The 23,539-nt window shown below is 49.7% G+C and overlaps 1 protein-coding gene across 1 annotated transcript; it reads right to left on the reverse strand.

The window, feature by feature from the left end:
- Positions 1–648: 648 nt before the first annotated feature.
- On the reverse strand, positions 649–13,019 carry DEFB1 (defensin beta 1). The gene is made up of 2 exons (XM_019439170.2): positions 12,879–13,019; positions 649–1,461 (listed from the first exon to the last, which is right to left on the reverse strand). Exons 1-2 carry the CDS (start codon positions 12,934–12,936, stop codon positions 1,313–1,315), a joined length of 207 nt encoding a protein of 68 aa, XP_019294715.1. The 5' UTR covers positions 12,937–13,019; the 3' UTR covers positions 649–1,312.
- Between the last annotated feature and the right edge of the window lie 10,520 nt (positions 13,020–23,539).

Below are 23,539 nucleotides of genomic sequence, written 5' to 3' on the forward strand. Positions count from 1 at the left end.
CTGGGGACGGTGGCATCCTCTTGCCCAGGACCGTCCCCTCCCTGTCTGTGGCTGGGGATCCCCAAGCATGTGCTTTTGGTCACTTGAAGAGCTCTTGGCAGGGCAGGCAAAATTACCACAACCTTGTAAACCAAAGAATGTGAGGTAAACCCAGCATGTGGGCTTTTTTTTCCTCCTGAGGACCTGGGTCTTGGGAAACCCAAACATCGGCTGCCCTAAGTGGGAAGGCTCCTCCGGGAATCCATCTTTGATTTAACACCCAGAGAAATGCTGCTGGGGGGGGGGGGGCGGGAAGGGGGCTTCCGTATCTGGAAGAGGGAAGCTGACAGCAGGCCTGAGGTTTCTTTTCAAAATGGAACGCCTCTGGATTATTAGCTTTTCATGAAAGGGAGAGGCCCAGATGTCCTGGGGTCCTTGACCATGTATTGCTTGTGTGTCACAGAGAAGGCCCAGAGGAGGCTAATGTCCACAACACCGGTGAGCCTCCCCTCCCTCCGCCTTTCCCTCACAAACAAGGGCTGTTCTGCCGAAACCTGCCGCTGGTTTCATAATGTTTTTACAAAGTTTGATTTTCATTTGTGCTTATAACGTATTGACGTGGAGAATGAGATTGTCGTCAGATAAGGAGACCACAGCACCACGTGCGTTGTCAAGAGTGGTAAAAAATTTATTGGGAAAAAGGGAGAGCGACCCATCTCCCTCACCAACAGGTGTCTACAGGCCGAGGGAGTGAGATGAGACGTTGTGGCCGTAAGAGATGCTCTTGGTGGCAGTGTGTGGCCAGGTGGTGTGGTTGTGGAGCGGGAGTCTGGGCACGAGAGTGGAAGTTACGGGAGGAGCTTTGTCCTCATGACAGAGGGTCTCCAGTGCTAAGGTGAACCAATCCGCTGCCCCGGGCCCAGGGAGGAGAGAAGGCAGCCATCCGGGCTCTGCACATGGGCCGTTCCCCTGACCAGGCTGCTAAGACGTTGAGTTTGGGATGACGTTGAGTTGCTTCTAGGATCAGGGAAGCTTTCCTCTGCAGCATTTCCTCCTCATGTGTCCTGGGTCTCATTGCCCGCCTGTTGGTTTGGTGATAAAATGCTGTGGTCAGCATCTCCCATCCTTGTACTGGGCAGGCTCCGTGGCCTGGCCCAGCTCCGCTCTCCTAACCCCCTTACTTTCTCAACCTCTTCCAGAAGGAGACACAAGATTCATTTTGGTCTGAAGGAGGGATGCTTTAAAAAAAAAAAAAAAAGTCTTTTATTAAAACAGCGGTTACAAAGACTTCACTTGACTTCCACACGCTTTGTCCATCGCTCCCAGGCCAGAGTCAGCGCATGCAGCACTTGGCCTTTCCACCATAGCAGGTGCCATCGATCCTGGTAAAAAGTGGGCATGGAGAAAAGTTACAGGTTCCTCCTTTCCTGGCACATATGTAGTGGTCAGACCGCTGGCCGAGACCCGTGAGAAAGGCAGCACCTGTAAGAAGGGAGAGAAAAACACTTGAGACTCATGGCTTGTGGCCACAGTGACTTCAGAACATTAGGTAAAGCAACTCTTTGCAAAGCACTTCCACGGGTTCTCTCTTCCAAGAACTTTGCACTCCGTGTGTCTCCGGGGCTGCCCAGGAAATAAGACGCCTGCAGAGCGTCCTCCGTCTGAGGTCTGTGCCAGCTGATGATGAGCAGTAGGGTTCTGAGTAGGGTTTCCTTGAGAGCTTTGAGGTGTGCAAGGGATTCAAGTTAGTCCCCACATAAAGTATTCTACCACGTCATACTGTTGCCCAAATACACGCCTCATGTTTCAGGAACGCTGAAACTCACTTCTAACCCCATGAGCATTCCTGTATGTGCCCCCATTCCCATGCTGCCTAGTTATACCATTCTCTCCGAACCGATTCCCTGCTCCACCGTCTTTCCTGTCACCAAGTCTGTGGTCCTTCCATGGCAGGTGCCCATGTGCAGAGCCCGGATGGCTGCCTTCTCTCCTCCCTGGGCCTGGGGTAGCGGGTTGGCTCACCTTAGCATTGGAAGTACAGCTGTGCTATAATGCTTTCCCTGTTTTGCCCAGTTGGAATCTATTCTGCCTTCTTCCCAGTATCCCAGAATCTCGTAATCACAAGGTCTCTAGACTAGTCTCATATTCTATCTAATAGAGAACAAAGCTGCCCTAAGATATCCCGGATAAGTGACTATCAGGCCATTGTTTTGCATGCCTTCGTTGATAGGTGTTGTGAATTGAATTGTATCCCCGCCACCAGAATGAGTATGTTGATGTCCTAACCACCCAGTGCCTCAGAATGTGACTGTATTTGGAGGTAGGGCCTTTGGACAGGTAATTAATGTTAGATGAGGTCATAAAAGTAGTTCTAATCCAATATGGCAGGTGTCCTTGTAGGAAGAGGACGTTTGGATATATAAAGGGATATATACTCAAAGAGAAAAGGCCTTGTGAGGACACAAGAGTAGGCGGCCATCTGTGAGCCAAGGAGAGAGGTTTCACCAAACCTGCTGACACCTTGAACTTGAACTTCTAGCCTCCAGAGCTGTGAGGGAATTCATTACCTCTCTTAAAGGAGCCCACACTGTGCTATTTTATTACAGCCACCACTCGACCTAACACAACAGGCCATCATGACTCTGGGGAACAGTCCATTCTGATGTCATGTGTCTCTGCTTATTGGAAAGATAGTTTTCATACCGGTTGAAATTGTCCTCTTATTTAATCCATATCCCTGTTACAGCTGCCTCATCTGATCTGGAATCATGGTTGTCTGGTGACTGGATATTTGGCAATGTTTGGGGACATTGCTGGTTGTCACACCTGTGGGGGATGCAGGGCGGATGTTTAGGTATCTAGTGGGTGGAGGCCAGAACTGCTGCCAGATACGTGCAATGCACAGAGCAGCCCTCGTGACAGAGAATTTTCAGGCCCAAAATGTCGATAGCACTACGGTTGAGAAATTGTAGCATAAACCAGTGGTTCTCCATGCTGCATACCCATGAAATCAGCTGAGATATACTTAAAAATATTGACTTAATTGTCCCGGGATGGAGTTTATGTACTGGCATGAAAAGAAGAAATAATGCCTTAGGTGAATGTAATGTTCAGTAAAGAATGAGCATTACTGGACCATTGGTTTTCAAATTTTAGAGCTAACAGGAAAGAATTACCTTGTCAAGATTGGGAGCAGACAGGAAGGAAAGCCAGGACAACATATTCTATTAACATAAAAAACTAAAAGTAGTATGACCCTTACAACTTGAATATTTAGTTGAAATAGAAAAATCAGAAATATTTTTCTGTTCATATAGAAAAATGGAATACTAGTTTGAACAAACTTGAAAATTGAGTTGAAATAGAAAAGTCTTTTTTTCTTGAGATAGAAAGGTTCTGAGAAAAATATAACTTACTGAAATAAATGGGAATTAGAAAATATGAATAGTTTCATAGCTATCAAAGCTATGAATGATAGCTATGGCTTCATTAGCAAATTCTACCAAACAACAAATAAGAATAACATCTACATGACGCACTGTTTTTCAGAATCACAAAAGAGAACATTTGCCATTCCTGATGTGATGTCAACGTGATCTTAATGCCACAGTCTATAAAGGTCAGAAATTCAGGGAAAGGAAAGGAAAACTATGGTTCAATCTCCCTGATCAGTAGAGAGGCAAAGATCCTCTGTAAAGTATCAGCAAACAGGATAAAACCAGGCTCAGTTTATTTCACAAATTCAAGCTTTCATTTAACATTTGAAGATCAGTCAATGCCTATTAACAATTAAAGGAGAAAATCATATAATCACCCCAACAGATGCAGAAAGCGTTGGAAAAATTCAACATTGATTTATGATAAAAATTTTTAACAGATAACCCTGTGGGGAACTTCCCGAATCTCATTAAGAGTATCTACAGAAGTCTACAACAAGCAGTACTCTTAACGGTCAAACATTGAAAACTTTTCATGTGAGATGGCCAACAAGGCCAGCATAGTCACTGTCGTCAGTTGCATTGAATGTTGTTGTACTTGAGGTACTCGCCAGGGGACTAACAGAAGAGAAAACAAAAACAAATGGTATAAAGGTTGGGAAAAAAATAAAATTGTCACCATTTGCAGGCATTCTGATTATAGGTAGATAGTCCAAAAGGAATTAACAAGTGTAACTAGTTTGCTTTATATGATATCAATACATACAAAAAAAAAAATCAACTTTACTTCTGTGTATTAGCAACCAACAAATTAAATGAAATTAAAATAAATCACCATATTGAAATATCAGGTGCGTAGTTGTAAATCTAAGAAAATGCAGTACTTCTGTATATAAAAAATATAATATTAAAAAAATGCAATATTTTTTTGATAAGTTAAAGAAGAACAGAAGAAGTGGAAATTCTATGTTTAAGCACTGGAAGATTATTTTTCACAGGTTAATTCCCCCAAATTAATCTGCAGATTTTTTTAAATGTTTATTTACTACTTTGAGAGACAGAGACAGAGCACTAGCAGGGGAGGGACAGAGAGAGAGGGAGACATAGAATCTGAAGCAGGCTCTAGGCTCTGAGCTGTCAGCACAGAGCCCGACGCAGGGCTGAAACTCGCAAGCTGCGAGATCAAGACTGAGCCGAAGTCAGATGTTTAACCGACTGAACCACCCAAGTGCCCCTAATCAGTAGATTTAACTCAATATCATGAAAATCCCAAGAGATTCTTTCAGTGAAACTTGACAAACTTACTCAAATTCATGTGGAAATTCAGAGGGACCAAGAATAGCCAAATCACTCTTGGAGAAGGTAGGAGGACTTGCTTTACTGGATTTCAAGACTAATTATAGACCCACTGTAATTAGACTGTGTGGTGGTAACACAAGGACAAACACAAATGGAACAGAATGCAGGGCATAGAGAGGGACCCATGCATATACGGAGGATTGACGTAGACCAACAGTGGCTCAGGAGAACAGTGCGGGGACATGGTCTCCTTAGAGGTGGTTCCAGGACAATTGGATATTCATACTGAAAAAAACAAAAAACAAAACACACAACTTTGCCCTTAACTCACACATTAAAACAATTGCCAGATGGGAGCACTTGGGTGGCTCACTTGGTTAAGTATCTGACTCTTGATTTCAGCTCAGGTCCTGATCTCACAGTAGTGAGACAGGGAGCCCCGTGGGCTCTGAGCCGGGTGTGGAGCCTGCTTGGGATTCTCTCTCCCTCCTTCTGCCCCCCCCCCCCCAACTTGTGCACACATGCACACGCATGCTTTCTCTCTCTCTCTCTCTCTCTCTCTCTCTAAAAAAAAAAAAATCAGAATATTAAAAAGATAAAAACCACTGACAGATGGATTAGAAGTCTAAATGAAAAAGGAAAAATAATGAGCCTTCAGAAAACAATGTTGTAGACTTTCTTCATGTTTTGGGGGTAAAGAAAGACTTATTTTTTTCCTTTTTAAATTTTTTATTTTGAGAGAGAGTGAGCATGAGCAGGGGAAGGGCAGAGAGAAAGGGAGAGAGAGAGAATCACAAGGAGGCTCCACACTCAGCACTGAGCCAACGCAGGGCTCAATCCCACGACCCTGGGTTCGTGACCTGAGCCGAAATCAAGAGTCAGGTGCTGAACTGACTGAGCCACCCAGGAGCCCCAAGAAAGATTTCTTAAGATACGAAAAGCGTTGGGGCATCTGGGTGGCTCAGTCGGTTGAGCGTCTGACTTCAGCTCAGGTCATGATCTCGCAGTCTGTGGATTTGAGCCCCGCGTCGGGCTCTGTGCTGACAGCTCAGAGCCTGGAGCCTGCTTTAGATTCTGTCTCCCTCTCTCTCTGCCCCTCCCCTGCTCATGCTGTGTCTCTCTCTCTCTGTCAAAAATAAGTAAAAATTTTTAAAAAAGATACGAAAAGCATTAACCATAAAGGACAAGATATGACACATTTAGCCACATTGTGATAATGATATAAACTTCTATGTAAGGAAAGTTTCCATTAGGAGACAAATCAAAGCACAAGAGAGCAGTAGAGATTTGTAATGCTTACAGCCGACAAAGGGCTCCCATGCAGAATATACAAAGAACTGCTACAAATCGCTAAGAAAGGACAGGTAATCTATAGGAAACATAGACACATAGTTTCACATATCACAAAAGATATCCACATGGCTGTAACTGTATACAAAAGTGGTCAACTTGTTATTTATTGGGAAAATGCAAATTAAAACTCCGAGCTTCGACTACAGTCAGCAGACTGTTATAATTTAAAAATGATTGTTGGCATGGATACGGAGCAGTGGGAACTGGCATTCCCTGGAGAGCAGTGTGGCATCTATCACATCGAATATGCGCACATCCTGTTTTTTTGGAAGATGCTTTTTCTTTTTTAATTTATTTTGAGAGAGAGAGAGAGAGAGAGAGTGTGTGTGCATGGGTGCAAGCAGGGGAGAGGCAAAGAGAGAGGGAGAGGGAGAATTCCAAGCAGGCTCCTTGCTCTCAGCACAGAGCCCAACGTGGGGTTCGATCCCACGGACCATGAGATTATAACCTGAGCCGAAATCAAGAGGCAGATGCTTAACCAACTGAACCGCCCCGGGCGCCCCTGTGCATATCCTATGACACACAATGTCCCCTATCTCTTGGCATCTCGCCAATTGAAAGGCAGGCACCACCCAAGCTGTATTATTCAGCACGAGTGTTGACAAGGTAAAAGTGTAAGAAATAAAGGAAGTCATTGCCATAAAAGTCAAGCAATGATAACCGTTGGGGGAAGGCGCAAAGGGTGGGTGACCCGGAAGGCTGGAGGGGTATTTCTTGGGCACCGGCCAAGTCCCACTTCTTGACTAAAACCCTGGGTACAGGCTGCTTGTGTATAATAGTTCATTAGGTTGTACTTCATGCTTTTGCACTTCTCTGGATGCATGTCCTATTTGGCAGGGAAAAAAGGAAGAGCTGCTTCTGAAGAGGTGTCTGCATATTCCCAGAGCTGCTCACGTCCTGCTCCACATGCAGCCGCCAGTGCCCTCTCCTGTCCCTGCGCTGGTCCCCTTCCCTGCCCGTGAGCTCCGCAGATAACTCAGCCTGCTCTTCTCCCCTTCCCCAAGGGCACCAACTCTTCCCTGAACTTGGTGCTCATTCCCACCTGGGTCCTCACGGAGCGGCCTGAGGAATGCAACCCAGCACACCCCGTGAGCCCGCCGGAGCGCCCGGAACCAGAGGAATGTGGAAGAGGGACAACCCCCTTCCAGGTAAGAATGAGGGGTGAGAAGGAGAGAAAGCGGGTTTGTGCCGGCTTCTGTGCTTGAGGCAGAAATGGGGACTCGTTCAGATGTGCACACGTTTAAGCCAGTTACAGCTGGATTGTCCCTAATCCCACCTAAACGCAACGGCAACTAGTCAGGGGGTAATAACAGGCAGGAGACTAACTAGGAAATATGTGCCCACGCATGGGTCAGGCACGGAAGAAAACAAGAGGGAGGAAGAAACGGTCGGGGCAGCGAGCACCCGAGAGGTTGAAGTTTGAGGGTCATCAGAAAATAAATCTGCATCAAGCAGGAACCCCAACTTTCCACGCTGCCGACAGGCAATATAACCTGCGCAGGTGACAGGCTGATGGTTCAAGGGAGAGCAGGCGGGATGGATCATAAAGGAGATAAATGCAGAAGGGGATCTTTAGACCTTACATAGAAGAGCCACGAAAATAACATTTCCCGAAAAGCCTTTCAGGGAATGGGAGACAGAGAGGGGAGAGGATCCGAGCATGGGAGTGTGGCTGTCAGGCTGCTGAGAACAGAGCTCGCTCTGTGCCCTTCTGCTCTGAAGCAAGGGCACGAAGGTTGCCTTTGTGTTAATTAGAGCCGCAGGTGAGGCTTTGGAACACTGTTGGAAGGCAAAACTGTTGAATAAATAACTATACAGTTCTTGGGCTAAAGAACCACCAGGCGGAGGCGAGAGCAAATCGCCAACATGATAAGCGTTTCAGAAAAGACGAGGCCCACGTTCGCCGTGCGCCAGGATCCGCGCCCCCGTCTCGGGCCGGCACCGCACTGCGGAATGTGCAGGAAAAGGCCAGGCTTGCAGAAAGTCAGGAGCCAGAACACCACCTACGTGACCGATCAGCTTCAGCTGCGTGAGGAGCAAACATACGTACAGATACACGGAGCCAAAGAATGCAGTCTGGATTTTCGCAACACCGACGGCAGAGCTCCGTGCCTACGGGGAGGCGTACAGGGACGCGGTGGTGGGGAGTGAGCGAGACTGGGAGATCGGCTGATGGGAGCCCTCTGGGCCTCAGCAAGTCAGCTTTGGGCCTTCCCTGGTCAGGACAAGGTGGTCGGGTGGGGGTCGTGTCAGGGGGAGGCCTGCCCACGAGCAGGCGGGGCACTGAAAGAGAGGCTGCTTGTCGGCGTAGGAGTCTGGTGCTGTTCAGGCCGTCGGTGGGGGCTAGAAAGGGTCAGACTTCACTCGCAAGGTATCTGGGGACAAAATCAAATACACAAGCCACTCCTGCAAAACAAGTAACAAAACTCCAGACTGAACTGGAGCGTAACTGCAGACCAGAGACTGTCTTCTTCAGACAAGTAGCTCATGACCTCCCTGCTCGCCAACTCACACTTTGGAAATCAGCAAAGCCTCTTATAAGTGCGTGAGAAGTTTGAACTCAATTCCTGTCTAGATTATTCTTTTTTTTAATTTTTTATTTTTTTCATTTTAGACAGAGACGATGTGAGCAGGGGAGAGAGGCAGAGGGAGAGAGAGGGAGAGGGGGAGAGGCGGGGGGGAGGGGGAGAGAGAGAGAGACAGAATCTTACACGAGTTCCATGTTCAGCACAGAACCCAGCATGGGGCTCGATCTCAAGACTCTGGGATCATGACCTGAGCTGAAATCAAGCGTTGGATGCTCAACCAACTGAGCCACCCACGAGCCCTCTGTCTAGATTATTCTTAAGATCGATCCTTGTGGGGCGCCTGGGTGGCTCAGTCACTTGAGCGTCCGACTTCGGCTCAGGTCATGATCTCGCAGCTCGTGAGTTCGAGCCCCGCGTCGGGCTCTGTGCTGGCAGCTCAGAGCCTGGAGCCTGTTTCAGATTCTGTGTCTCCCTCTCTCTCTGCCCCTCCCCTGCTCATGCTCTGTCTCTCTGTGTCTCAAAAATAAATAAAACGTTAAAATAAAAAAAAAAAAACTTTGAATAGATATCGATCCTTGTGCCTGGTGATGCATCCAGAGGTCTTTGGGAAGCCTGTGGAAAGAGTATGGGGTTTGGAGCCACAACTGAAGTCAAATACTTGCTATTTTCTGGCCGGGACATGTGGTGAGATGATATTCGTAGAACTGCTTTTTTCCAGCTGTGAAGAGCCACGTGTGACATTCTGTGAGGACAGCTCAGTTTCCCGTGCGGCACTGACCAGGTGGCTTCTGCAAAGCCTGGTTTGGAGGCCGCAGGGCCCTTATGTCTGAGGCACTGGGGAGCGTGTTTTTCCGGATAGGACCCAGAGGCCATAGCACGCACATTCCTGGTGGCTGTCACCAGAGGTCAGACAGGTGGAAGGAATTCGGGCAAGCAGGTTGGGGTGGGGATCACAGAGTGCGATGCTCAGGTGTGGGCAAGGCAGGGCAGAGACCGAGGGTCACGGAATGAGGGAGCTGGGAGTCATTTTGCCTAAACCATCATTTTAAAGATGGTGAAAACCGAGGCCCAGACCTCCGGGAGTGCCAGCCGTGTCTCAAAGGGACAGGAAGGAGGGGTATCGAGGAGTGGCCCGTGCCTCTGTCAGGGGGCTTGGTTAGTGTTGCTATAGTAATGGGCTGACCACCTGGGACAAAGGCGCAGCTAGGAGAGAAGGTCCTGTCTGCACCTCTGTGTCTGTGCGGCTGTCCCCTGACCAGCATCCACGCTGTGAACACAGCCTCTGAAGAAGCCATTTCTGATTCCTTCACTGTCTCGGCTTAGAAGTCTCTGGGGCTCGTCCACACCCACGTGGTTTCCTGCCATGGAAGGCTTCACTCAATGAGGCCCCAGAGCCTCTTGTCCCTGTGACTCCTCTCTGTGCTGACACCCTGGGCCCCGAGGGCGGGCAGTGCCGATGGCCTGGGTTGTAGTCCTCCCTCGGCCTGTCACCAGCCCTGTGTGAGTCTGGCCAAGCCATTTATCCACAAAACGAGGATAATGATTCTTTCTTCCCCACAGGGGCCTGGGCGAAGCACTAAGTTAAAAGACAGCTTTGGGGTTTCTGTTTCTCTTCCTCTGTGGGCCTTCCCACCTGATTTCCTTTCTGTCCAGCTTGTCCTTAGTCCCACCTGCCCTTTCACCTTTTACCAGTGTATTTCCCTCAGGACTGCGGACCCGGACACGCACCGCAGCCAGGCAGATGCTAGATGTCGGTGCAGTGGTCTGAGGGGAGGCGATAGGGAGTAGTAGGGTCTGTGGTGATGTGGACACAAGTGTCCATCTGGGACAGCAGCCACCACGGCTGCAGCTCCCTGGTGCTATGTGGGAATGTGGCCTCATTCTGTGTGTGTGTTTTTAAAGTTTATTTATATACATATTTATAGAGAGAGAGAGAGAGCAAGCATGAGTGGGGAAGGGCAGAGAGAGAGAGAATCCCAAGCAGGCTCTGCACTGTCAGCTCAGAACCCCACTCGGGGCTTGAACTCACGAACCATGAGACCATGACCCGAGTCGAAGTCGGATGCTTAACTGACTGAGCCACTCAGGCGCCCCTCATTTTTTGTGTGTTTTTAAGAGAAGATAAAAATCTGAATTTTATGCAACACATCCTGGGTTTTTAATGTCTAGAAGGAATTTATATATATATATATATATTAAAAAATATATATATATATTAAAATATATATATATATTAAAAAATATATATATATATATATATATTTTTTTTTTTTTTTTAAATACCGTGAACACCAAAGTGACCTCCATCTTTCCTTCCCATCTCTGCTTCCTCAAGAAAGCCTGCCTGGCCCCTCAAGACCAGGTCAGCTCCCACTGTGACGTGTTCTGTTACCACCCTGTACTTAATGGCATTTCACAACACAATGGTAATGAGACAATTAATTATAAAATTGGGTTTCTTGTCATGCTCTGCTTCTACGATGTAAGGCCATGACATCGAGGGCTGTGTTTTCCGGGACAATGCTGGCACACAGTAGCTGTTAACTAAATAGTCACTGAATCGGTGAGCAGACAGCCTCAGACTCCCCTGATTTCTGTACCCCTTGGCTGGGTTCTTGTCCAGCTGATCAGGGACCCGAGTTGCCTTGACATTTTGACATCATTCTGTGTTCCCAGGAATAAGACGTAAGATTTGTAGAAGATAAGAGGAAGAAATGATTTTTTTTTTTTTTCTGATAGAGATTAAAAACTGCTAAAAGAGACTGTCAAGTCATGGTTTCCTGCAGTGACTCCACAACTGTCATTCGCCTCGGGGCACGTGGGCCTCGGTTTCCCCCTGTGTGACTAGATGAACCTACCGGCTTTCCCAGAAATGGGAGTGAACCGATCCCACGTGAGGGCTCAGGGTGAGTCACTGTGTGAGGCTGGGACCCGAGCAGCACGTTCCAGGAGCTCCACTGAGCAACCTTCAGACAGTAAACTTAGTCCCGTCCCCATACTGAGAATCCATTTCCTGGCAGGGCTGTGCAGACGGGATTTACGTGCCGTCGGGAGGGCAGCACGGGGTAGATCCCCCGGGGAGAGTCTGAGTGAATCCTGCAGACGCCAAGTGTTCAATCCTGTTCGCCACCATTTGTCTAACTGCTAGGTCCGGTCGTCCCTGCACATCCTTGGAAACACTTTTATATTCTGTGCTTTGAATGACATGCTTAAATCGTATTTAGAGGTGACGGACTGATTGATAACTCTTCGGGTTAACCTAGTGGCTTTCCAACTTTTCTGAGTTGGCACTGAACCACAGTAAGCGATTTTGCACGGCCACCGAGAACAAACACACACACTCACACACCCGCGGGAGTAAGAGGACGGCGAAACGGCACGGATGTGCGCTGTGTGGCGTGCACTAGTATTTTCTGTTCTTTTGAAAAAATGTGGTGGCAACTCATTCGGTTGATTTCCCCACCCCTCCGATAGATCCCGGCTGGAAACACTCAAAGTCTGCCTTAGAATATCTTGGACCCAGTTTTCAGATGGGGGACTGAGTCACGTTTGGAGAAGCCACGTCTATGTGATGCCCTGCAGAGAAGCACAATCTGATCTTTGAGAGAATTCCGGAGCTCTGGTGCTCTAAGGGCCACCTGCAGTGGCCCACTCATTTTGCAGATGGGGAAACTGAGGCCCAGCATGCATGGGTTGCTCAAAGCCACTCAGTGAGGGAGTGGGGGGGCCAGGATAAAACATGTCCCCCAGTTGGCTGCACTGCCTCCTCTTACAGCAGGTGCACTGCTGTTTTGACCCGGAGGAACTGGTATCTTCTGGCCATGACATCTGGGAGGCCCTACCCAGTGACCGGGGTGAGCCGGGGTGGCAGCCTGCCCCTCCCTCAGCTGGATAGGGAGCTGGCCCCTCAGTGCAGGGAGCCATGTTGCTGGTGGAGTGGGTGGTCCCCTTCCACACGGCAGACTTCCTAGATGTCCAAGGCAAACACGGGGCTGGGAGATGCTGCAGCTCCCCGAGGCCAGCCCCACATCCCTGCCAAGCACCGACAGCAAAGAGCCCCCCGCCCCCAAGCCACAGTCACTGGGGGAGACCTGAGTCTGTCACTCCCAGGGGTGGCCCCTAGCCCCAGGCTCAACAGGCCTGCCCGTTGCCACCTGCCCAAGCTGGCCGCTCAACCTTGGGGATGCTTTTCCGTCCCTCCATCCCCTGGGACACAAGGGCAGCTGTCCTCCGAAGTCAGCCCCTGCTTCCTGGCCCAGGGCGAGGGTGTCCCAAAGCTCACCTGGGGCCAGGCGGGAGAGGAGGCACAGCGCCAGCAGCAGGAAGCAGAGAGCCTTCATGGCGGCCGGCGGGTTGGGCCCGGATGCCTGGCCAAGGAGGTTCCTCAGAGGCCGAGCTGACAGAGGCTTACAGAGGCGGGAGTGTCTGTATTTATAGGGCAGAGGGTTGCACAATCACATGGGCGATCTGAAGGGTGATGTCGCAATCCACAGAGTGAAATTCTAATAAATAACCCCTGGTGCCACTTGCCCCGAGTAGGCTGCGAGTCACGTGGACCCGCTTTTCTCCATCTGGCTGCGACCGGATTCAGCCTTCAGCCTGGAAACCTGGGGTTGGCTCCTCCGGCCAGCTCTGTTTGGTTTTGAGGCTGGACAATGCTGATGGGGTTCCCGGAGAAGGCAGCTCAGGCTAGCGGCCCCGCTGGAGCGGCTCCCAGGGCCCGAACAAGCGGCCTCAGGGGACACTAAGCCACCAGCCGGGGCGAGTGTATGTAGCTGAGCTGTGTTCCCTGTCAGACGGCCCCAGACATCACCCTCTTCCCTGATCAAAGCTGAGCTGGTTGCTTTTCATTTAGCCTACAGGGGTGGACTTTCCCACAGGCCAAGGCTGCTTTCTCCATTCTCTGCTTCTGCTGTGAGCGTTCTCCTTAAGTAACCAATGTCAGTCTCCCTTCCTTCTCCCTCCCCTCCCCTCCCCTCCCCTCCCCTCCCCTCCCCTCCCCTCCCCTCCCCTTGTGTCTCTCAAATCTTTTGTAATCTATGGGCCTCTTCTATCACTGAAACAGTATATTTTTATCAAGACTTTATTTTTTTTTAGAGCAGATGTAGGTATACAGCCAAATTTAGGAGAAGGCACAGAGATTTCCCGTATACCCTCTGACCGCTCCCCACAACCTCCCCCCATCAGCATCCTCCACCAGAGGGAACATATGTTACAATTGATGAGCTTAAATCTACAAATCATTATCGCCTCAGGTCCATAGCATTAACGTTCACTGTGGGTGTCATACATTCTGTGGGCTTGGACACATGTATTCACCACAACAGTGTCATGCAGAGCAGTCTCTCTGCCCTAAATGTCCTCTGTGCCCCATCTATGCATCCCTCCCTCCCCCCTCTCCCCACTGGCAACCACTGATCTCTTTACTGTCTCCATAGTTTTGCCTTTTCCAGAATGTCACGGAGGTGGAAACAGTCTGTAGTCTTTTCCGATTGGCCTCTTTCACTTGTGATAGGCATTTAAGGTTCCTCCGTGTCTTCTCATGGCTTCATAGAGCATGTCTTTTCGGCGCTGAATAATATCCCATTGTCTGGATGAACCACGGTTTCCTTATCCGTTCACTTACTGGAGGACACCTTGATGGCTTCCAAGCTTTGGCAGTTCGGCACAAAACTGCTGTAAACATCTGGGTCAGGTTTTCGTGTGGGGATAAGTCCTCAAATCCTTTGTGCGCATATCAAGGAGTGCAGTTGCCGGGTCACATGGTAAGAGCATGTTTAATGTGTGAGAAATTGCCAAACTGTCTTCCAAAGGGGCTGCAGAGTTTGCATCCCCACCGGCAGTGAGCGAGAGTGCGTGTTTCTCCACGTCGCCCCCAGCATTTGGTGTTCTCAGTGCTTCCAGATTCTGGCCGTTCTCACAGGTGTGCAGTGGGGTGTCCTTGTTTTGATTGGCATTTCCCTGATGACAGACGATGTGGAGCGTCTTATCAAGTCCAGCCTTTCCTTTTTCCAACTGGACATATGTTGCCCGGAAGTCCTCGCCCACGGCTTCCGAGGAAGTGGTGTGGCAGCTTGGGGTCAGAAGGCCTGGTTTCCAGACTGGGCCGAGTCTTCCTGAGCTGCGAGGATTGGAAACCCAGTCTTTCAGCTGTCACACTGGGGGTGTTGTGTCAGCAAATATCGAAGGCTCTCTCGAGTTCTCATCAATTGTAAAGATTTTTTTACATGTTTTATTTATTAGGAGTTTTCATAATTCTATAAGCAGCTTTCCTAATGGTCAAAGCTTTTCCTCTTGGTCAATGTTCTTATCTGGGCAACACAATCAGCTTTGGCTGTTTAAGGAAGAGACGAGTTTCTTCTTTTTTTAATGTTTGTTTATTTTTGAGGGAGAGGGGAAGGGCAGAGAGAGAGAGAGTGGGAGACAGAACCCAAAGCGGGGCTCGAAGTCACAAACTGTGAGATCATGACCTGAGCCGAAGTCAGATGCTCAACCCACTGAGCCACCCAGGCACCCCTAAATAAGAGAGGAGTTTCTTAAGAGGATATTGGGTATGTCACAGGATCGTCGATGGGGGGTCCTGGAGAACGAGCCTACAGCTCAGCTTCCAGAACACTGTCCAGACTGTGCTGCACAACCGGTCAATGAGGGCCCTGTGCTGTGGCCGCTGTGCATGAGACACCAGGAACTGGCCTTCACTGTGGCTGCCACCGCAGAGCACAGTCTGTACCTAAGCACCGCCTTCCAGATACTTCCACGGCAGCCCTGCCAGAGAGAAGGACAGAGAGATACATGCACGCACCGACTGTCAGAGACAGAGACTGAGGGAGACAGAGAAATTAAGAGAGAGAAAAGGAAGGGAGAAACCATGACAGAGAGTTAACATAAAGAGCTAAATACAAAGGTAAGAAAGAGACAGAGACAAAAAGAGAAGAGAGAAACAAAGAGGCACACAGAAATGGAAGGACAGGCAGATGAGGGTTTGGCAGCAGGAGCCCCCTTCCCTGCCCTTCTCATCCTGAGCCCCACCCTTGGTCCCAGTGTCCCAGCTGCCCCGGGTCCGGGTGGGAGAGCCTCGCTCACGGGGCCAGCTGCAAGGGAGTCTGGGAAAGCAAGATCGTCACACACTCAGCACCTGCCGAGGGGCGTTTTTGCCTCCTATTAAGCTCTGAAGTTAGAGCTCCCTAAACACTCAGACGGGCCAAGGTGTTGAGTGAATAAAAACATATGTAAGTGTTCGTTACACTCAAGTTTATTGATTCTTTCATTGGCTGAGTCAGGTGCACGAATCCAGTTCCCATGATGCACCAGGCGATGTCCAGGGGGTTGGGGCACAGGGAGGAACAGGTTTTGTGGAGGCTTGCTGCATAAGCCCAGCTGGGAAGGCAGGGGAGCAGACAGATGGTGTGACAACCCCGGAGAGGTACTCCGCTGGGGATGCGTTTCAGGCGTGGGATGGGCCAGGACAGCGCTCGAGGTGTGCGGACGCGTATTTCGGTTTTTAAATGTAACACTGAACAGTTTGGGGTTTCTCCTTAGCGAGAGGGAGGCTTTGGAAGATTTGAATCTCTGGAAATGAGTGGAGGAGCTGGCATTCTAGAAACAGCCTGAGGGAAGTGTGGGAGATGGGTGGAGGAGGGCAGGACTGGACTTGGGAAGACGAGAGGCTGGTGGCGGAATTGAGGTCTTCGCTGAGGTCGTGAAGAGGAACGGACAGAAACTTAGATAACAGGTGACATCATATCCCGAGATGGAGTAAGCAGGAGGTGCAGGAGGTGCAGCTGCTTCGGGGAAAGGGTGGTTGAATAAATGTTGGAGTGTGAGGTTTTCCAGGAGGCATGAGCAAACGTAGTGACTGGGAAATGTCAAGAATATTAGGTGGGGGAGAAATGATGTGGAGGAGGCAGGACAGCCTCTAAAATGTGTGATATTGAGGCCACAGGGGATGCTCGGAGCTGGATTGTGTAGGCGGTCTTGGGAGGACAAGGCCCGGGGTTCCCAGGCTAGGGGATGTGGGAGCCGGGGTGTTCATACCCCGGCTCCCTCACCCAGGGGTTCAAGGGAGCAATTTCCCAGGCATTCACGGAGGTGACTAGGCTGTGGTGCCTTGTGGCAAAGAGGCGGGTATGGGGTTTTGGAAGGCAGGTGATTTGCATGGAAATGTAAAGGTGGCCGTGGTAGTGAATGAAACCTGTAGGGAAAGAAGGCTTTTAGCAAATCCCGGAGAAGACTGACATTTAAGGGAGTGTGAAAGAAAACCATGAGAGAGGGGGTGGAGGTCAGGGGAGGGATCCTTTTCAGAGGAGGGAGGGGGCCGCCTAATGCAGCAAACTTCGTAGGAGAAAAAAGCATCACAGGGCATCCACTGGGTTTGCCATCTGGCGAGGCTATGAGAGCAAGACCCAGACTTGTTCTAGGGGGCTGCAGCCAGGTAGGTATCTACAACGTCCGTCCTGCCTGATGTGGGCACTGACATTCCTCCAGCCCCCGGGGTCCAATCTGCATCCGTTATCTGTCTGCTTCCCACGGAAGCAATTTTCCTTCACCCCTGGCTCAGTTTCTACTTTATTTCTGGCACCTGAGGGTTGAAGCTCTGTTCTTTTACCCTTGGCCCTGTGTCAACACTGGCTTTCAATGTTTTCGGTCCTTTTTTGTGTTTACGGTGTTCGCCGTTCGGCGGGAAGCCCCCAGCAGCAGGGTCCCAAGTAGCCACGATGAGAAGGCACCACCACCAGAGAGCCTCAGGTCAGGGGAGAGGGCGTTGGAAATGGGAGAGCAGCCGCACAGCCCCTGGCCCGTGCTAAAAAGATGCAGCAGCAGAAGAAGAAGAAGAAGAAGGAGAAAAAGAGGAAGAAGAAGAAGAAAGAAGAGGCAGGAAATTGGAGCGGTCCATCTATTTGAAAGGATGAGGGGTCCCAGAGGACAAAATGGGGAGAGAACCTGGCTCCCTGGCTCTGTTTGGCTGGGGGTATGTCGGAGTGTGTGCAGGTGAGATGCAGGTGTCTGTGTTTGCAGTGAGTCTCTGCCTTCCTGTTTCCCTTTTCCCGTGGCCGTCAGGAAGCTCCAGGCCGGGGGCAAGGCCACCTTTCCTGGTGAGGTCCGGCCCTTCGTGTGTCTCTCCCATCTGTTCTCTGTGTTTAGAGCCAGGTGGGCCTGGCACCTGCCAGCCGGGACACTCTGTCTTGACTTGCATTTCCCCAGTCATGAGCTAGAGAGATTGGAACAGGGCTCCTAGCGGTCAGGTGCACTGGTGTTTGTGGTGTTTCCACTGGCAGAGGGATGGTGGTGAACTCACATTGCCGCATACAGGGTGCAAGGAGTGTAAGAACAGCTACATTTACTGACAGCTCACAGGCACCGGGCTGATCCACACACTTTATGTGGATGTCTGGATCATTCCTCATCAAAGATACACTTGGTTGCATTTCAACAGTATTTATTACATAACTATGCGCTGAGCACTGGAGGGGCGAAGATCGTGCCCAGCTCTCTGGGGGCTCCCGTCAGTGAGCTGTGTTCATGTTCCCCGTCACCTCCTCCGAGAAGCCCTCCCTGACTTCTGCTCTTGGCTCTAAACATGGCTGGGGGCCTCTGAGCTGCTCCCTCACACCTCCTTCCCCGTGATGTACTTTACAGACTTGTCACTACCCCCACCCAACTCACTGAAATCTGGGGGAGGGACTGAGTGGAAACCCCATTACCTCTCCTCCCGGGGGGCTCCGCTATCTGCCATAGATACCCAGTCACTGTTTGGAAGAAATGAATGAACATAGTAGTGTTGCTAAGGACTGAATTGTGTCCTTGCCAAATTCCTACGCCGAGGCCCTAACTCCAATGTGGCTTTATTTGGAGAGGGGCCTTTAAGGAGGTGATGAGGGTTAATAAAGTCATGAGGGTGGGGCCTGATCCCCTGGGACCGGTGGTCTTATGAGAAGGGGAAGAGGGAGACCTCTCTCTTCTCTCAGCGCCAGGTGAGCACAGAGAAGAAAGGGATCATCCAAACCTGCCTGCACCTTGATCTCGGACGTCCTGCCTCCAGAACTAGGACAGGTGAATGTTTGCTGTTTTAAGCGTCCAGCCTTGGCTGTTTGGTTAACCTTCATTTCCTCCAGGGCCCCATTCCTTCCGTCCCCACCCCCAGCTTGCTTCCTCCTGGCACCTGTATCAGGTTCCCTCTCTGCATCCTAATGGCAGTCCCTTTCCATTCTACTCTGTCCCCAAAACAAACTCAAGGCCTCAGGTTGACAGCCTCAGGCCTCTTCTGGAGGGCACCCTCTCCATTGCTCTTGCTTTCTAGAGAATGGTAATCGTAACGCATTTTAGGACAGAGAAGCATGAGTCAGGTTATTTTCAAGGAGGAGCCTCAGATTTAAGGACCTTTCTGTGGGGAAGAAAGAAAAATCTATGTGTGTGTGTGCGTGTGTGTGCACGTGCATGCGTGCACACACACACTCACATATGTAAATGCAAAGCAAAAAGCCCAGGACCTAAAAAAAAAAAGCTCCAGCGTTAATGGTATTTACCTGTGGGGAGGGGAAGGAGGCTTGAAGGGCCAGGCCGTGAGCCAACCCTGCCTGTATTCATTCTGTGCATATTTATTCTCTGTGATTATTCAGATAATGTATGCTACATCCTGCTTTGTGGCTGTGTGCGTCCCAGAAGCAGCGGGCACACTTTCTAGCCCTTTCCCTGGCCCTCTCACATGGACCAGACCTTGACCGTGGTCTGCCGAGGTCACGTCCTTGGCCGCTGATCTCTAGGACACGTCTCCTAGGCCACCTTGCTGGCCGCTGTCCAGAGGCAGGACTCTTTGTGTCAGGTGCTGGTCACACCTTGGGGGCCTGAGACCGGGGTGCAGAGGTGAGGGAGGCAGGTGGGGAGGGGCGGTGCTGGGTAGCACCTGCCTTGGGGCTCACCTGCCAAGATCAGATGAGACTTGGCCTTTCATCGTGGGGTTGAACTGATTCAGGCCCAGCTCAGCGCTCCTCCGAGGTCGGGTCTCGGCTGAGTATGTGGGGGCTGCTCCTGAGTACGGGGTGGGGGAAGAAGAAGGAGAGAGCCTGACTGAGCAACCCCCCGAGGCCACGTACAGGTGGGGTCTTTCACACCCGAGCAAGTGTCTAGTCTGCAGAGCCACGAGAGGCCACGAAGGGAGTTGAATCAGCCCCCGAGTTAGACCAGATGTCAATTCTGAGCCTCTAGGTGGATGTGGATGTGGCATTTAGCTGCCCCTCTGTTAGGTAGGAAGAACAAGCAGTCAAAACACCAGAGGCTCCTGTGCCTTTCCTACAGTCAAGGTGAGAAAGTAATGGACAGATTAGGGCGGGGGAGGGGGTGTTCAGTAACTGACGATGTTCGGTAAGTGATATTTCAGACAGCTCTTGCTTTTTCTTTCTTTTTTTTTTTTTTCCATTTAGCAGTTTTCCTTAAGTTCTTTAGAATAAATATACTACCTATGGTACTAACTGAAATTTGTTATGAAGAATCTTATTTAAAATACGTGCAATTTAAGCAGCCACTCTCTCATTTGAAGGGGAGCATTGATAGATGCTCTAGAATTCAGAATGGCATTTCGAGGGAAATCTGGCCGGATGTCCGATTCTGCAGTACCCTAAGCACAGCTCTGGCTTCTGCTCTTTGTGTTACGAGCACATGGCTGTCCCCATTTCCCTGGATGAGACACCCAGACTGGCACAGAATAATCGACAGTTCATGAGGGACGGGCCCAGGATTGAACCCAGGCGGAGTGGACCGCGTGGGGGGTGCTTGCACAGCCGTCTTCCCTGCTGTTGGCTTCCTTTCCACAAACAATATACGTGCTGTGAAAAGCTAAAACAATACTGATGCTTATCAGCAGAAAATGAAAGTCACCTTGAATTCTACTTCCCACAGATGTTGGAATGGCTCGCCATCAGTGTGGTTTCTCTCAGTCTGTGACATTTTCCTCTGCACCATCTATTCACGCACGTTGTCAGACACACGTGTATTTTTTTTTTTTTTATTTAATTTTTTTTTTTTTTCAACGTTTTTTTTTTTATTTATTTTTGGGACAGAGAGAGACAGAGCATGAACGGGGGAGGGGCAGAGAGAGAGGGAGACACACAGAATTGGAAACAGGCTCCAGGCTCCGAGCCATCAGCCCAGAGCCTGACGCGGGGCTCGAACTCACAGACCGCGAGATCGTGACCTGGCTGAAGTCGGACGCTTAACCGACTGCGCCACCCAGGCGCCCCGACACACGTGTATTTTTAAAGGCCCCATGCTGTGATACTGCTTTGCGGCTTGCTTTATTTCCAATTTTCACTGGGACGTTTTTCAATATCATTGGATCAACTTCATTTTTATAATGCATTTATAATATATCTGTGTTCCATCGATAGTGGAATACTTTTTTTAAAAAAATTTATTTTTGAGAGAGAGAGAGAGAACATGAGCAGGGGGAGGACAGGGAAAGAGGGAGGGAGAGAATCCCAAGCAGGCTCCACACTGTCAGCACGGAGCCTGATGCAGTGCTCAAACCCAGCAACCGTGAGATCATGACCTACGCTGAGATCAAGAGTCGGATGCCCAACCAAGTGAGCCCCCCCCCCCCCCGCCCCGCCAGGCGCCCCTACAGTGGAATACTTTTGAAAAAATACTTACTTCTGAAAGTTGTGGTAAGGTACAAATAATTAACCATTTTTGAATGCACAGCACATTAAGTGTATTCGGACTGTTGTGCAACCACCACCACCATCCGTACCCAGAACTATCCATCTTTCCAAAGTGGAACTCTGTGCCCGTTAAACACTCACTTCCCCTTCTCCCCACCCCAGCCTCCGGAAACCTCCATTCCACGTTCTGTCTCTATGAGTCAGACCACTCTGTACTACATGTGAGGGCAATCACACGGTGTTTATAACTCCTCGGGGTTCACCCATGCCATGGCGGGTGTCAGAGTCTCCTTTGTAAGGCTGAGTGAAGTTTCAGTGCTCTCTGAAGAAATAAAATCAATACTAGTGCTACAGTCTAGGAAAATCTCTAACTAAGGACCTTCCTCTCTTCTCTCCACTCACACTCTCTCTTCCCATACTTAGTAGGGCAAGCCTCCGAAGGAATGTCCTTGACCTGCCCCCCAGCTGCCAGTAACCCTCCCCGAACGGGTTACCTTGTCTGTCAGAACTGAAGGTTGGGCAGTGCCCCTCACTAGAATGTAAACACACTTCATGAAGGTAACATTTATGGTCACGGCCAGTTGCTTCCCCTCAGGCTGCTGTAAGCCTGTGCTCGGGCATGGGACTGAAGGCAGAGCCCTGCGTGGATGCCAGCTTTTCACAGTTATGCCCAGAACCGCCACGTACTGCCAGCGAGGATCGCAGCCCCATGACAGCTGAGGGGGAAGGAACGAGAGCATCGCCTCCGCAGAGTTCACGTGTTCCATGGAGACTTCAGGGCTCTCCCGGAAACCAAGACCTGCACTCTGGACCTTGTGACCACTTCAGCCGGAACAACCCAGATATATCCACTCTCTGTGTCAGGCCTGGGGAATGAGCTTCTGTGTGAAACAGGGTTTCGGGGAATGAGGAAAGGAGGGACCGAATGAATCCAGCTCAACACAATCCGATGTTTCACACATGCAGAAACTAAGTGCCGAGTGGAGGCGTGTGTTCAGAACCCTAAGACTTTGGTGAAATGGGGACCATTGGTGGTTTCGCTCGTATGTCTGTGTCTGGACACCGGGATCTGGCCCCTCTGGCCTGGTTAGGGTGGCTGGTGCTGCCCAGAGGGTCCAGCTAGTCTCTGTTCGCCTTTGCAGGTGGTCTTTGTTTCCGGAATCTCCGAATCTGAGCACACGGAGAGATCCTCGGTTTATGGGGACTTGCCTCTGTTTCACAGTAAAGCCAACCACACCCACCTGTCGCTGAATGCCTGCCGGGCTGATTTTTAGCGTTAGCCTTGTTTGAAAATGGAGGCAATTGGAGGCATACCGGAAACTCAAGGGGAGTTTGTTTTGGTGTGTGAAGCAAAAGAGTTACTAGACCCTAAAGGAAGTAAGACCAGTTTTGTGTGTGCAACTGTCAGTCCCCAACAGAAATCCCCTAGACCATCTCCGGCTGTAGCCAGCTCTTCCCATGGGTGATTTGTACACAGACTTTCCTTCTTGAGAATAGATAATGATGCAGGAGTCTGGAACTGTCAGTCATCAGGATCTGGGAAAGCCTGAGCTGGAGCCAGAAGGAGGCAGTATGGTCTGGTAGGAAGCCCTGGGGGATAAAGAGGTAGGAGGCCAATCCTGAGTCAGAGCTTAGGTACGACTGACCGATCGTGTGTGACCTGGGACAAATTATAGGCTATCTACAATCCTTAGTTTCCTCTCTAGTAAAAGAACAGGGTGGATTTTATGGGGTTTTTTAGTGACCAGTTCCAAACTGGACACCCTTCTGAATAACTGGAGCATCTTTATTTACAAAACAGCCCCTGAATTAGAATTGCCAACAGTAAGTCTAGAATCTGTCTTTTTAATCTGCTCCCCCCAATAACCACCAATCATGCAATGCTATTTGCTCTGTGTTGTCACACATCTTAATGGATTTCTTAGATTTGTCGATGTACACCTTTTCATTTTAGCATCTTGAAGTTATAGTTAATATAGTTATTTGAGTTAATAATAATTATGTTGATATAAAATTTCTATGGAATAGTAAAGGGTACTAAATAATAATGATAACAATGAATGTGGTCTCCCGCCTTCCACTCAAAAGTAGGTAAAGAAATGTGAATCTTACATTTAGTGGCATTTTTTAAGTTGAGGAACCCCTAATCTCATTTCCATTTTTATGGGAACCTTACGAAGTAGACCTTGAGGGGATGAACAGTTCCCTTTTCATAGAAAAAGCGGGCTTGAGTAGACTAGACAGATTATTTGATTTACATATTTAACCAATATTAACAATAAGCATCTTC

The sequence above is a fragment of the Panthera pardus genome, unplaced genomic scaffold, assembly GCF_024362965.1.
Source record: "Panthera pardus isolate Hobbes unplaced genomic scaffold, ASM2436296v1 HiC_scaffold_13, whole genome shotgun sequence".
In the NCBI taxonomy this organism is placed as follows: Eukaryota; Metazoa; Chordata; class Mammalia; order Carnivora; family Felidae; genus Panthera; species Panthera pardus.

What these genes read in the sequence shown, in the direction of transcription:
- DEFB1 (XM_019439170.2), bottom strand. Translation starts at nt 12,936, where the DNA reads ATGAAGGCTCTCTGCTTCCTGCTGCTGGCGCTGTGCCTCCTCTCCCGC. An exon ending in CCTCTCCCGCCTGGCCCCAG is followed by an intron (nt 1,462 to 12,878) that starts GTGAGCTTTGGG and finishes CCCTTCTTACAG; the next exon opens with GTGCTGCCTTTCTCACGGGT.